The following is a 15,834-nucleotide window of genomic DNA, read 5'->3' on the forward strand; positions in this document are numbered from 1 at the left end:
AAAAACCCCAGAATACACATTGTTTTCAAGCACACATGGGACATTCTCTAGGAAAGACCACATACTAGGAAACAAAACAACTTTTTTTTTTTGATATGGGGGCCTCTCACTGTTGTGGCCTCATCTGTTGTGGAGCACAGGCTCTGGACGCACAGGCTCAGCGGCCATGGCTCACGGGCTCAGGCGCTCCATGGCATGTGGGATCTTCCCAGACCGGGGCACGAACCCGTGTCCCCTGCATTGGCAGGCGGACTCTCAACCACTGCGCCACCAGGGAAGCCCCAAAACAACTCTTAACAAATTTAAGAGTATAGAAATTATTTCAAGGCTCTTTTCTGACCACACAGTATGAAGCTAGAAATTAACCACAGAATGAGAACTGAAAAAAAAAAAAGATTATATGGAGACAAAAAAACATGCTACTAAAAAACCAATGAGTCAACAATGAAATAAAAAAGGAAATTAAAAAATATCTCGACACAAATGACAATGAAAACACAACCATACAAAATCTATGGAGGCAGCAAAAGCAGTCCTAAGAGGGAAGTTCATAGCAATACAGGCCTTCCTCAAAAATAAGAAAAATCTCAAATAAAAAACCTAACCTACCACCTAAAAGAATTAGAAAAAAAGAACAAGCAAAACCTAAAGTCAGCTGAAGGAAGGAAACAATAAAGATCAGAGAGGAAATAAATAAAAGATTAAAAAAAAAAACAACAGAAAAAATGAATAAAACTAAAAGCTGGTTTTTTGAAAGGATAAACAAAATCAATAAACCTCTGGCCAGGCTCACCAAGAAGAAAAGAGAGAGGTCCTAAAGGAACAAAATAAGAAATGAAAGGGAAAAATAACAACTGATGTTGCAGAAATACAAAAAATCATAAGAAAAAATATGAACAATTATATGCCAACAAATTGGACAACCTAGAGGAAATGGACAAGTTTCTAGAAACGTACAGCCCACCAAAACTGAATCAAAAAGAAATAGATGTGGCTTCCCTGGTAGTGCAGTGGTTAAGAATCAGCCTGCCAATGCAGGGGACACGGGTTCGAGCCCTGGTCCGGAAAGATCCCACATGCTGCAGAGCAACTAAGCCCGTGCACCACAACTACTGAGCCTGCGCTCTAGAGCCCACAAGCCACAACTACTGAGCCCATGTGCCACAACTACTAAAGCCCGCACGCCTAGAGCTCGTGCTCTGCAACAAGAGAAGCCACCTCAATGAGAAGCCCGTGTGCAGCAACAAAGACCCAATGCAGCCAAAAAGAAATTAATTAATTAATTAAAAAAAGAAGAAATAGATGATTTGAACAGACCAATCACTGGAATTTAAATAGAAGCTGTAATTTAAAAACAAAACAAAAGGAAAAAAAAGCCCCAAACCAAAAATTCCCTGCAGACAAAAGTCCAGGACTGGATGGCTTCTCTGGGGAATTCTACCAAACATAAAAAGAACTTATAACAATCCTTCTTAAACTCTTCCAGAAGATTAAGGGGGACAGAACATTCCCAAAGTCATTCTATGAAGCTGTCATCACCTTTATACCAAAACTAGACAAAGACACTACCAAAAAAGAAAATTACAGGCCAGTATCTTTGACGAATATAGATGCCAAAATCTTCAACAAAACATTAGCAAACCAAATCCAACAACACATAAAAAGGGTCATACATCATGATGAAGTTAGATTCATCCCAGGGTCATAAGAGTGGTTCAGCAAATCAATCAATGTGATACACCAGATCAACAAAAGACGAAAACCACATGATCATCTCAGTAGATGCAGAAAAACTATTTGACAAAATTCAACGCCCATTCATGATAAAAACTCTCACCAAAGTGAGTGCAGAGGGAACATATCTCAGCATAATAAAAGCTATTTATGAAAAACTCACAGCCAACATAATTCTCAACACTGAAAAGCTGAAAGCCTTCCTGCTAAAATCTGGAACAAGATAAGGATGCCCTCTCTTGCCACTTTTATTCAACATAGTATTGGAAGTCCTAGCCACAGCAACCAGACAAGAAAAAGAAATAAAAGGTATCCAAATCAGAAGGGAAGAGGTAAAATTGTCATTATATGCAGATGACATGATACTATATATACAAAAACCTAAAGACTCCACACAAAAACTACTAGAACTGATAAACGAATTCAGCAAGGTAGCAGGATACAGGATTAACATACAGAAATCTTGCATTTCTTTATACTAACAATGAAATATCAGAAAAAAAAAGTAAAAAAAAAAACTCTTTGAAAATAACATCAAAAAAATAATAAAATATTTAGAAATAAACCTGACCAACGAGGTGAAAGACTTACATGCTGAAAAGTATAAAACATTAATAAAGGAAACTGAAGATGGTTCAAAGAAATGGAAAGATATCCCATGCTCTTGGAAGAATTAATATTGTTAAAATGGCCATACTACCCAATGGAAGCTACAGCTTTAATGTGATCCCTATCAAAATACCAATGGCATTTTCCACAAAACTAGAAAAAATAATCGTAAAATATATAAATATAAGGAAGTACAGAGGATCTAGAACTGCCAAAGCAATCCTGAGGAAAAGAGCAAAGTTGGAGGCATAACCCTCCCAGACTTCAGAAAAACTACATTGGTATATATACCAATATACCAAAACTATATATACCAATATATATAACAATATACCAAAATTATATTGGTATTGGCACAAAAACAGACATATGGAACAGAATGGAACAGAACAGAGGGTCTAGAAATAAACCCGCACAGCTATGGTCAATTAATCTTCGACAAAGGAGGCAAAAATATACAATGGGAAAAAGAGAGTCTCTTCAGCAAGTGGTGTTGGAAAAGTTGGACACCCACAAGTAAATCAGTGAAGTTAGAACACACCCTCACACCATACACAAAAATAAATTCAAAATGGCTTAAAGACTTAAACATAAGACATGACACCATAAAACTCCTAGAAGAGATTATAGGCAAAACACTCTCTGATATAAATTGTACAAATATTTTTTTAGGTCAGTCTCCCAAGGCAATAGAAATAAAAACAAAAATAAACAAATTTGACCTAATCAAACTTCCAAGCTTTTGCACAGCAAAGGAGACCATAAACAAAACAGAAAGACAACCTACAGAATGGGAGAAAATATTTGCAAATGATGCAACTGGCAAGGGCTTAATTTCCAAAATATACAAACGGCTCATACAGGTCAATATCAAAAAAACAAACAACCCGATCAAAAAGTAGGCAGGGCTTCCCTGGTGGCACAGTGGTTGAGAGTCCGCCTGCTGATGCAGGGGACACGGGTTCGTGCCCCGGTCCAGGAAGATCCCACATGCCGCGGGGCGGCTGGGCCCTGAGCCATGGCCGCTGAGCCTGCGCATCCAGAGCCTGTGCTTCGCAACGGGAGAGGCCACAGCAGTGAGAGGCCCGTGTACCGCAAAAAGAAAAAAAAAAAAGTAGGCCGAAGACCTAAATAAATATTTCTCCAACAAAGACATACAGATGGCCAACAGGCACATGAAAAGATATCCACACTGCTAATGAGAAATGCAAACCAAAACTACAATGAGGTATCATAACAATGGTCAGAATGGCCATCATTAAAAGGTCTACAAATAATAAATGCTGGAGAGGATGTGGAGAAAAGGGAACCCTCCTACATTGTTGGTGGGAATGTAAACTGATGCAGCCACTATGGAGAGTATGGAGGTTCCTTAATAAACTAAAAATAGAGTTACCATACGATCCAGCAATCCTACTCCTGGGCATATATCCAGAAAAGACAGAAACTCTAATTCAAAAAGACACATGCACCCCTATGTTCAGAGCTGCATTATTTACAATAGCCAAGACATGGAAGCAACCTAAGTGTCCATCAACAGATGAATGGATAAAGAAGATGTGGTGTATATATATAATATGTATGTATACCCTATATTACATATATTCCATTATATATAATGGAATATTACTCAGCCATAAAAACGAACGAAATAATGCCATTTGCAGTAACATGGGTGCATCTAGAGATTATCATACTAAGTGAAGTAAGCCAGACAAAGACAAATATTCTATGATATCACTTATATGTGGAATCTAAAAAAATGATACAAATGAACTTATTTACAAAACAGAAACAGACTCACAGACATAGGAAACAAATTTATGGTTACCAAAGTGGAAAGGATGGGGAAGGGATAAATTAGGAGTTTGGGATTAACAGATATACCCTACTATATATAAACTAGATAAACAACAAGGTGCTATGGTATAGCACAGGGAACTATATTCAGTATCTTGTAATAACCAGAATGAAAGAGAATCTCATAAAGAACTGAATATACAGATATATAAAATTGATATATACATAGACTGAATCACTTTGCTGTACACCAGAAACTAATACAACATTGTTAATCAACTACACTTCAATTAAAAAAGAGAGAGAGAGAGAATAAGAAAAAAAGGGAGAGGGCCCAAGTCAATAAAATCAGAAATGAAAAAGGAGAAGTTACAGCTGACACCACAGAAATACAAAGGATCATGGAGACCACTATGAACGACTCTATGCCAATAAAATGCACAACCTAGAAGAAATGGACAAATTCTTAGTAAGGTACAATCTCCCAAGACTGAACCAGGAAGAAACAGAAATTGAAACAGTACTGAAATTGAATTAGTAATTTTAAAACTCCCAACAAACAAAAGTCCAGGACCAAAGAGCTTCCCAGGTGAATTCTACCAAACATTTAGAGATGACTTAACACCTATCCTATTCCAAAAAATTGCAGAGGAAAGAACACTTCTAAACTCTTCTATGAAGCCATCATACCTGATGGCTGATGCCTGACACCAAAACCAGACAAAGATATCACACACAAAAAGAAAATTACAGGCCAATATCACTGATGAACACAGATGCAAAAATCCTCAACAAAATAATACTAGCGAACTGAATCCAACAGTACATTAAAACGATCATACACCATGATCAAGTGAGATTTATCCTAGGGATGCAAGGATTTTTAAATATGTGCAAATTAATGTGATACACCATGTTAACAAACTGAAGAATAAAAGCCATACGATCATCTCAAAAGATGCAGAAAAAGCTTTTGATAAAATTCAACATGGATTTATGATAAAATAAAAACTCTCCAGAAAGTGGGCATAGAGGGAACATACGTCAGTATAATAAAGACTACATATATGAGAAACCCACAGCTAACAACACCCTCAATGGTGAAAAGCTGAAAGTGTTTCCTCTAAAATCAGGAACAAGACAAGGATGCCCTCTCTCACCACTTTTTTTTTAAATTTTTTTTTTTTTGGCTGCGTTGGGTCTTCATTGCTGCATGGGCTTTTCTCTAGTTGTGGCGAGCAGCAGCTACTCTTCATTGCGGTGCACAGGCTTCTCATTGCAGTGCCTTCTCTTGTTGCGGAGCATGGGCTGTAGGCATGCGGGCTTCAGTAGTTGTGGCACGTGGGCTCTAGAGCGCAGGCTCAGTAGTTGTGGTGCAACTTAGTTGCTTAGTAGTGGGCTTAGTTGCTCTGTGGCATGTGGGATCTTCCTGGACCAGGGATCAAACTGTGTCCCCTGCAGTGGTAGGCAGATTCTTAACCACTGTGCCACCAAGTCTCTCACCACTTTTATTCAACATAGTTTTGGAAGTCCTTGCCACAGCAATCGGAGAAGAAAAAGAAATAAATGGAACCCAAATTGGAAAAGAAGAAGTAAAACTGTCATTGTTTGCAGATGACATGATACTATACATAGAAAATCCTAAAGATGCCTCCAGAAAACTACTAGAACTCATCAAAGAATTTGGTAAAGTTGCAGGTACAAAATTAATATACAAAAATCTGTTGCATTTCTGTCCACTAATATGAAGTATCAGAAGGAGGAATTAAGGAAACAATCCCATTTATCATCACATTGAAAAGAATAAAATACCTAGTAATAAACCTACCTGAGAAGGCAAAAGACCTGTACTCTGAAAACTGTAAGACGCTGATGAAAGAAACTGAACACAACACGAACAGATGGAAAGATATACTGTGTTCTTGGATTGGAAGAATCAATATTGTTAAAATTACCGCACTACCCAAGGTAATCTACAGAGTCAATGCGACCCCTATCAAATGACCAACGGCATTTTTCACAGAACTAGAACAAATAATTAAAAAATTTGTATGGGAACACAAAAGACCCCGAATAGCCAAAACAATCTGGAGAAAAAAGAACAGAGCTGGAGGAATCATGCTCCCTAACTTCAGATTATCCTACAGAGCTACAGTAATCAAAACAGTATGATACTTGCATAAAAACAGACACATATATCAATGGGACAGGACAGAAAGGCCAGATATAAACCCACGCCCTCATAGTCAATTAATCTACAACAAAGGAGGTAAGAATATACAATGGAGAAAAGACAGTCTCTTCAATAAGTGGTGCTGGGAAGACTGGACAGCTACATAAAAGAGAATTAGAACATTCTCTAACACCATACAGAAAAACAAACTCAAAAGAATTAGGAGTTTGGGATTCAAATATACATACTACTATATATAAAATAGAAAACCAACAAGGACCTACTGTCTAGCACAGGAAACTATACTCAATATCTTGTAATAACTTACAATGGAAGAGAATGTAAAAAAGAATAACTGAATCATTTTACTGTACATCTGAAACACAACATTGTAAGTCAACTATATTTCAATAAAAATTTAAAAAATAAACAACGCCCCCCACAAAAGTTCTATGAATACTACTATGAATTAAACTGGCTGCTTTTGAAAAAAAATTTTAAAAAACCCCTCAAAATGATTAAAGACCTAAATGTAAGACCAGATACTATGAAACTCCTAGAGGAAAACACAGGCAGAACACTCTTTGACACAATCGCAGCAATATTGTTTTGCATGCGTCTCCTAAAGTAAAGGAAATAAAAGCAAAAATAAACACATGGGACCTAATTACACTTAAAAGCCTTTGCATGGCAAAGGAAACCATCAACAAAACAAAAAGACAACATACTGAATGGGAGAAAATATTTGCAAATGATACGACCAATAAGGGATTATACACATTGAAGCATTCAGGAGTAAAGGAATATGATGTATGCAGTATACTCTCAAATTGTTGAAAGAAAAATATTTATATAATAAGGACAAAATGATAAAGAAAATGTGGCAAAATGTTAACAACTGGTGAATCTTGGTAAAGGGAACATGAAAGTTTTCTTTTTCCTACAATTTTTTATACATTTGAATTTTTTTCAAATAAAGTTTAAAAATTATCTTTCCAATCTGATAGGTTAAGAAATGTTTTGATGTATGTTTCTTTAGTTATGTGTAATGGTGAGTATCCTTTCATATGTTTATTTTATACCTGAATATCTTTTTTACACATCGCTTATTCATATCCTTTGCCTATTTTTCTAATGTATTTTTTATGGTTTTTCTCATTGAATTTGAATGAGTCTTATGGGAATTAGTGTTTTTTCTGACACATATGCGCAAAATAGGTTTTCTGAGTTTGGCATTACTTAATTTAGTTTATGGTACTTTTTTGGTTGAACAATATTTAATTTTATGCAATCAAATTTATCAATCTTTCTATATGGCTTCTGGGTTATATCCTGCTTAGAACGGCCATTTTTACCCCCAGCCTACTAATGCTTTCTTCTAGTACTTTTAGAATTTAATTTTTTAGGTTTAATTTATTTATCAGTTGGGAATTCCATCTGTTTAAAGAGTTTATTTTTTCCCCAAATCACCAGTTTTACTAAAGACACATATTAAACAATTTTACTTTCCTCCACTGACTTGAAACATCTACTTCTGGACCCTTCTCAGTGCCACTGATCTGTTCCTTCTTTAGTTCCAAACTGTTTGTATTGTTGTAATATTTCTTAAAGCCAATGATTCTAATATTAAATTTTGGAAACTACCTGGCTGTTCCAGCATAAATAGTTATCCGTTGGTATCTGAGGAGGATTGGTTCCAGGATTGCCCTCTACCCCACTTCCCTGTGCCCCCAGGATACCAAAATTCATGGATGCTCAAGACTCATATAAAATGGCACAGTATTTGCATAATCTACACAATCCTCCCATATACTTTAAATCATCTCTAGATTAACTTATAATACCTAATACAATATAAATGTTATGTAAATAGTTGCCAGCACCTGACAAATTCAAACATTATCTTTGGGAATTTTATGGAATTTTTCATATTTTTGATCCACAGTTGGTTGAATCTGTGAATGCAGAACCAGCAAATATGGAAGGCCAACTATATGTATGTGTGTGTGTATGTGTGTGTGTGTGTGTATCCTCCTTAACCAATCCCTTCCTTTGCATTTCATGACCCCCACGTTGCTGGTTTTCCTCCTTTCTCTACGCTAGTTATTCCCAGCTTCCTTTGTCAGTTGCTTTTTTGCTAATTATCCTTCAATATTTGGAAAAATTTTAGGGCTTTTCTCTTCTCTCTACCTACTATGTGATCTCATTGGCATTGATTTTTTTAACCTTGTTTACGGTGCTTTTTGTAAAAAAGTTTTATATTTATATAAAATATTAAAAAGTTTTAAATTTATATACAATCAAATATATCAATTTTCTTTTACGGCTTCAGGGTTATATCCTGCCTAAAAAGGGTTAAGCCATAGTTTAATTATTATGACTTCATTACTATGTTGATGACTCCTAAATTTTAATCTCAGCCTAACTTCTTTTCTAAGATACAGATGCATATAAACAGTGAGCTGCTCAGTATCTCTATTTAGCTATCTCACAGGCATCTCAAACTGAATATATCTAAAATGGAACCCAGGATTTTACCTCCTCAAACTGTTCCCCTGTCCATTTCATTTCTAGTACAGATTCCCAGAAATGAGATTGCCGAGTCAAAGAGTGTGAACAAAAAGTGTGTAATTTTGATATACTGCCCAGTTTCCTTCCAGAGGGGTTATATCAATTTATACTTACACTAGCAGTGTAGCTATTTCTCCATGGTCTTGTCAACAGGGTGTGTAATCAAACTTCTGGATACTTGCAATCTGATAGATTACAAATTTGTAATCTGATACATAAAAAATAGTACTTTGGTATAGTTTTAATTCGTTTTTAAGTTATTAAGAACAAACTTGAGCAGATTTTCATGTTTAAGGGCAATCTGAACTTCTTGTTTACTGCCCATTTTTCTGTTAGGTCACTGGTCTAGGTTATTGACCAATAGGAGCTCTTGATGTATTAAGGATATATCATCTGTAATATGAATTGAAAATATTTTCCCCCAGTTTGTCTTTGATTTTTGTCTTGATATTGTTTTGTTTTACCATGCAGAAATTTTTAATTTTTATATAGTCAAATCTATCAATATTTTCTTCTATGCTTTCTGGGTTAGTCAATTAGAAAGGCCTTCTTCATTTCAAGATTATAAAGGAATTGCTTCATGTCATCTGCTACTATTTTCATGGTTTCACTTTGTATTTTTTAAATCTTTGATCCATTGGAAGTTATCCTGTTGGACAGAAGAGTGGTATTAAAGAATAAAATGAACCATGTCTTTCCTTTGCTTAAAACCCTTTAATGGTTTTCTTTTCTTTTTTAAAATAAATTTATTTATTTATTTATTTTTGGCTATGTTGGGTCTTCATTGCTGTGCGTGGGCTTTCTCTAGTTGTGGTGAGCAGGGGTTACTCTTCATGTGGTGTTCAGGTTTCTCACTGCTGTGGCTTCTCTTGTTGCAGAGAGTGGGCTCTAGGCGTGCAGGCTTCAGCAGTTGTGGCTCAGGGCTCTAGAGCACAGGCTCAGTAGTTGTGGCACACAGGCTTAGTTGCTCCACAGCATGTGGGATCTTCCCAGACCAGGGCTCGAACCTATGTCTCCTGCAGTGGCAGGTGGATTCTTAACCACTGCACCACCAGGGAAGCCCTTTTAATGGTTTTCTATTGGTCTTAAGATTAAATTTCAAATTCTTAACATGGTCTATTAGCTCCATTGTGATCTGGCTCTATTCTTTCTATAAAATCATTATGTTACATCCTCCCTTTTGCCCTCTGGATCTCACTGGGTTTCTTTCAGTTCCTTGAACTTGTTATGCTTCTTCATGTTTCAGAATTTTGTATGAAGTGTTCCAGAACCAAAGTTAAATCTCTCTGTAATACACTGTTAAATCATCCAGGGCTTCTTCTCTGTAGCACCCATTAACTGTAATTATTTATTTATGTAATTATGAATTCAATGTCTATCTTCCCTGCTAGATTATAATTTCCACTAGAACAGACACTCTAGGCATCTTGTTCATTACTGTAGCCTCTGTTCCCAAGCACAGTGGCTGAAGTATAGTAGCTTTACAAATACTTATTAAATGAATGAATAAATGAAAAATAACAGGTTTAATAAAAAAATCCTTCTAATAACATCCAATTTCATTTTTCTGATTATTAGTTCAAACAATCTCTGATCTACAGTTTATTCTGCTGAACAATCATATAATCAGGAAGGAAGTGCTTTATAAAAACGACCAATACCAACTATCCTATCAGTAATAAACTGTATTCTGGCTTATAAATTAGCCTTTTATGAATATGTCTAGGGAAATCAATCCCTGAAAACTTTAGTTTTTGCTAAAAGAACACAAAATTGTCCTATAAAATAAAAACCAGGCTTAGAATTTATAACATTTCTTTGATATTATGAGTTAGAATTAGCAGTAAATACCTAAACAGGTATATGTTAGCAGAATGGTGAACCCATATTGTTCTCCTGACAAATACATTGTGAATGCATCAAACCACCAAGTACAACTCACCTCTTGAAAGTTATGTTGCGTGAACTTGTCTGCTATCCTTAGCAACTCACGACATGAATGTGTGTCAGCAAAAGCCCGAATGCCCAGGCAGTTAGAAGGATCTAATTGTCTCTTTAAGAATTCACAACAGGCTTCCTGTATTTCTGCCAGCTGAAGGAGGCAAGCAGCTGGCAGAAGGGTCTGAACATTGCCCTCTTCCACAGTTATCTGGGAGGTATATGCAAAGTCTATCAGTAGTTCCATAGCCCTCTCATCTATGTCTCGGATCACAACTTCCGTCTGACGGCTCTCTGCCAATTCTCCTGTAAACATAGCTCGGAAGTAGGGACTACAGGCTGACAAAATGACTCGATGGGCATATATCTTCTTAGCGCCCACAACTAGCACCACATCACACAGCTCCCGGTGCTTTCTCAGAAGGTTAATCACCTCCAAGGTTTGTCGAGGGTGCTTGTCTGAGATATAGGGCATGCGGGCAGGTTGGGGAACCCCTTCTGGCAGTTTGTTGGGGTCTCCAAGGGTGCAGCGGCTTGTTACATCCATTCCAGTCTCTCCTGGTCGAATGTTGGTACACCTACAGAGATGGGGGTGGTAGAGAGAAGAGAAGATGGCAATATTTTTAGAAGCTAATTCCTGCATTTCACATGTATATTGTATGTAGAAATTCAGGTGCTAACTTACTAGGTAAATGCCACAAACTTAAATTATTGACAAATAATTAGAACTAAGATATTTGGATTTTCATAATCATCACACTGTATCTATCAACATGGAGAAAAAAGAGAATCTATGCCCCTCAGTTAAGATGGTAACTATGCTTTTAACAAATATTTACTAGTTCTTATATTTTACAGAGCATTTTGCTATGGACTGAGGAAAATTCAAAGAAATATAAAGAGGTAATCAGGGAACCTAATTATCTAGGAGGAGAGAGAGACACATGAATAGCCAGAAAGGGGGCAACCAGGATAAAAAATGTGGTTCAGAAAGGCAAAATCTATAGTTATTTGTTTATACTGGAACATAGACCTGGCATAAGCTATCAGGTTATTACAAGGGTATGTATTTTTTTGTGTGTGAAGTAGGAATATTACATTGCATTTTTCCAGAGCTTAGGTGAAATATCCTACACACATGGTTCAGATCGTTATACTTCTGTTTCTGATTCTCTACTTACTAAGCAGTCTTCTGACTCATGTGAGTCTCAGAAACTAATCATCTATGACTGTACTGAGATAGTCTAATACTGGCCTGCAAGAGACAGTATCAGTTTACTACCCCTAAAGCTGTAGCACTGACAAGACCTACAGTATAATAAAACACTAGAGTGTTGACAGAATCCCCTGGGAAGGAGAGGAGAATATAAAAGGACATTTCAGGAAGAAGAAACTACACTTAGCTCTTCCTTTCTTCAGCAGCAACCTGTTTTTCCCAAGTACTTATACATTCAATATTTCTATGCTTGGCCTCAGCCTACAGGTAACTGTATTCTATAGTACAAACTGTTCATAATTCCTGACATCTGGTAGAAACAGCACTGTTTATGCTTGACAATTTAAAACTGAAACATAAAACTGAGCAAAACTGAATTAAAGGATAATTGTTACCACCCATGTAAACAAGTAAAAAAGCTTTCAGCCACAGTACTTAATGGTCTCTTGTTTGTAGTAGATGCTGAAATAATACATCACGTGGTTAACAGTGGTACACCATTAAAGACAAGACCATTTAAAATTTTTCCATTATAATACTGACATTGTATGTTGAAATTAAAGAGTTTTTGTTGTGACCTTAATTATGTACACAAAGATGGTACTGTTGAACTCAGACATAAACAATTTTTTATTTCACCTAAGTACAATATGAAAGCTAATTTCTACATATCTACTTTTTTAAAAAAAACAGTATGCAAATAAAAACACTTATGATTGTATTAGATTGTATAGATTCTGACTTTCAATAATTGGTAATTTCTCTATTCTTATCAACGGTCTGGTTTGCAAACTTGGAAGGAATTCTCTTAAATGTGGTCATTCTCAAAAGTTCTGTTTTCTCTGCTCTCTATACACATTCTTGGGGAAGTGCATTTAATCTCATGGTTCCCATCACCCATATGTGAATGGCTAAAGCACATAGGCTTTCACTAGTTGTGTCGAGCGGGGGCTATTCTTTGTTGTGGAGCACAGGCTCTAGGCACGCGGGCTTCAGTAGTTGTGGCACGCGGTCTCAGTAGTTGTGGTTTGCAGGCTTAGTTGCTCCGCAGCATGTGGGATCTTCCTGGACCAGGGCTCGAACCTGTGTCCCCTGCATTGACAGGCAGATTCTTAACCACTGTGCCACTAGGCACGTCCCAGGCCAAAAATCTTGGAGCCCCTTCCCTTCCACATACCCTCAAACCCAATCCATCAGCAAATTCTGTCATTCTACCTCCAAATAATACCTAGAATCCAACCATTTCTCTACCTTTGCACTAGTCCCACCCTAATTCAGGCTATCCTCACACTTCTTTATATGATAATAGCCTCATAAGTGGTCTGCTTGCTTCCACCTTTGCTGATTTATATTCTCTTCTCTAAACAACCAAACTGATCCTTTAGAAAAGTCAGACTATACCTTTCCTCTGCTCAAAATCCTTTAAACACTCATATCAGTAGCAAAAATCTAAGCCTATAGAGTTTACAAACTTCTATATGACTATCACACTGTATCTATCAACATGGAGAAAAAAGAGAATCTATGCCCCTCAGTTAAGATGATAACTATGCTTTTAACAAATATTTACTAGTTCTTACATTTTACAGAGCATTTTGCTATGGACTGAGGAAAATTCAAAGAAATATAAAGAGGTAATCAGGGAACCTAATTATCTAGAAGGAGAGAGGGACACATGAATAGCCAGAAAGGGGGCAACCAGGATAAAAAATGTGGTTCAGAAAGGCAAAATCTATAGTTATTTGTTTATACTGGAACATAGACCTGGCATAAGCTATCAGGTTATTACAAGGGTATGTATTTTTGTGTGTGTGAAGTAGGAATATTACATTGCTAACTCTGGCTAACTCTCTGAATTCGTCTCCCACTTTCCCCTCACTCATGGTTCTCTAGTCACACAGACTTCCTTCCTATTTCTGGGACACGCCAAGGCCTCTCTTGCTTCAGAGCCTTAATCCTCCTTCCTGAAAGGTTCTTCCCCAAATATCTGCAGAGCTCATTCCCTTATTTCTTTCAGATCTCTGTTCAAATATCAACTTATCAGACCACCTTATACGAAACAGCATCTCTTTCTTCTACTACCCTATACCCTTTACTGTGCTTAATTTTTCTTCTTGAATAATTACCTCCTGATATAATGTATTGGCTTTCTCTCCCAAACAGAACATAAGCTCCATAAAAACAAGGCCTCTGTTCTCTTTTACTCAATGCTATCCTTCAACACGTGGATCCAGTGCTCATTAAATAGCTGTCAAATAAATTCAGCTTTTCTTCCTGCCAAAATAAACTATACCCTCCAAACTTTCTTGTCTGGTTCTCTTGAAAGAATGCCCAGTTTGTAGCCAGGCAAACATAGATTCAAACCTTAGCTGCATCATTTATTAGGTATAATCTTGGGCAAATTACTTAATGTCTCTGATCCTCAAGTTCATCATTTGTAATTGTGGGGATAATTACACTTACCTCACAAGGAAAATGACAGTGTTGGGATTTGTCTGAATGTAGGTCCTCTGATTCCAAAGTCAGTGCTTTATCCTGAACGGTTTTGGTCAACTAGATGGAGCATTTGAGGCGGAAATGATCCTGGCAATCTGGTTTACGTGGTTGTTGTTCTTAGAAGGGAGAAAAGGCAAGCATGCTGCCACATGGCTGGACTATGCTGCTCTTTTAGGAGAATGAGAAGGAGCAAGAACAAGGATCACCGAGACGATAAGGGGTGCCTCATTTTAAATCTTCTGAGAAGTTGTATTTATTTCTAGCAATTTAATTCTAGACGTTATATTTAATTCTATACATTAAGTTATTTCTTCTGTGGTTCTGCTATTTGTTTTTGTAAATGTTTACTTTCAAAAAATCTAAGCCCACATCCTCCAACAGTCTCATCACATCCAAAGGGTTCTACTGGCAGAAATGGTTCGTTTTTTCTACCTCCCCCCCCCCCACCCCGCCCCGTACATCCCCATACATTTTTCTGGGCATCTTTGAGGAGAAGTTATAATACGTGTCCCAGAAATAGGTTGTGTTCATACCTTGTCACATCTATATTCACAAATTCTTTGTTTGGAGTCTGATGGATTAAGTACTCTAATGATCTGAGGGGTGGGGTGCTAAACTAAAGTGTGAACTGCTCCCCAGCAAGAGGAAAGAGCCCTAGGAAAGCTATTTTTTTTAACCACTTTTTAAAAATTGAAGTATGGTTAATTTACAATGTTGTTAGTTTCAGGTGCAGAGCAAAGTGATTCAGTTATACATACATATATGTATACATATATATATATGTTCTTTTTCAGATTATTTCCCATTATAGGTTATTACAAGATATTGAATATATGTCCCTGTGCTATACAGTATGTCCTTATTGTTCATCTATTTTATACTGTGTATATGTTAATCTTAAACTCCTAATTTATACCGCCCCCCCCCCCCACTATCTGCTTTGGTAACTGTAAGTTTGTTTTCTATGTTTGTGAGTCAATTTCTATTTTGTAAATAAGTTCATTTGCTTTCTTGTTTTTGTTTTTTTTTGATTAGGAAAGCTTTTAATTAAAGGCTTGGGGGAGCAAGCCTGATAGTCCAAGTGAAAATTCATCTGGAGAAACCAGAGGGTCTCAAATTATTTGCTTTTCTATCCCAATAGTGAACTAATGACATTACAAAATATATATATATATATATATATAAAATATAATATATACATAAAGAAATTGAACTCAACATTTTTATTAACTTAATTTTCAAGACTAATTTACATATGTTTTAAGGCTGAAGGAGCTAAGTGGAAGGATTATTCTGG

At 36.5% G+C, this 15,834-nt stretch overlaps 1 protein-coding gene across 1 annotated transcript in view; it reads right to left on the minus strand.

Annotated features, from left to right (window-relative positions):
• Window positions 1–15,834, minus strand: part of KLHL20 (kelch like family member 20) — an 80,207-nt gene that overhangs the window by 53,633 nt on the left and 10,740 nt on the right. The window contains exon 3 of the mRNA XM_082832788.1: window positions 10,830–11,403. Coding sequence (XP_082688914.1) covers window positions 10,830–11,403 — 574 coding nt within the window. The remainder of the gene's footprint in view (window positions 1–10,829; window positions 11,404–15,834) is intronic.

Source organism: Leucopleurus acutus (assembly GCF_964270905.1).
Source record: "Leucopleurus acutus genome assembly, chromosome: 2".
In the NCBI taxonomy this organism is placed as follows: domain Eukaryota; kingdom Metazoa; phylum Chordata; class Mammalia; order Artiodactyla; family Delphinidae; genus Leucopleurus; species Leucopleurus acutus.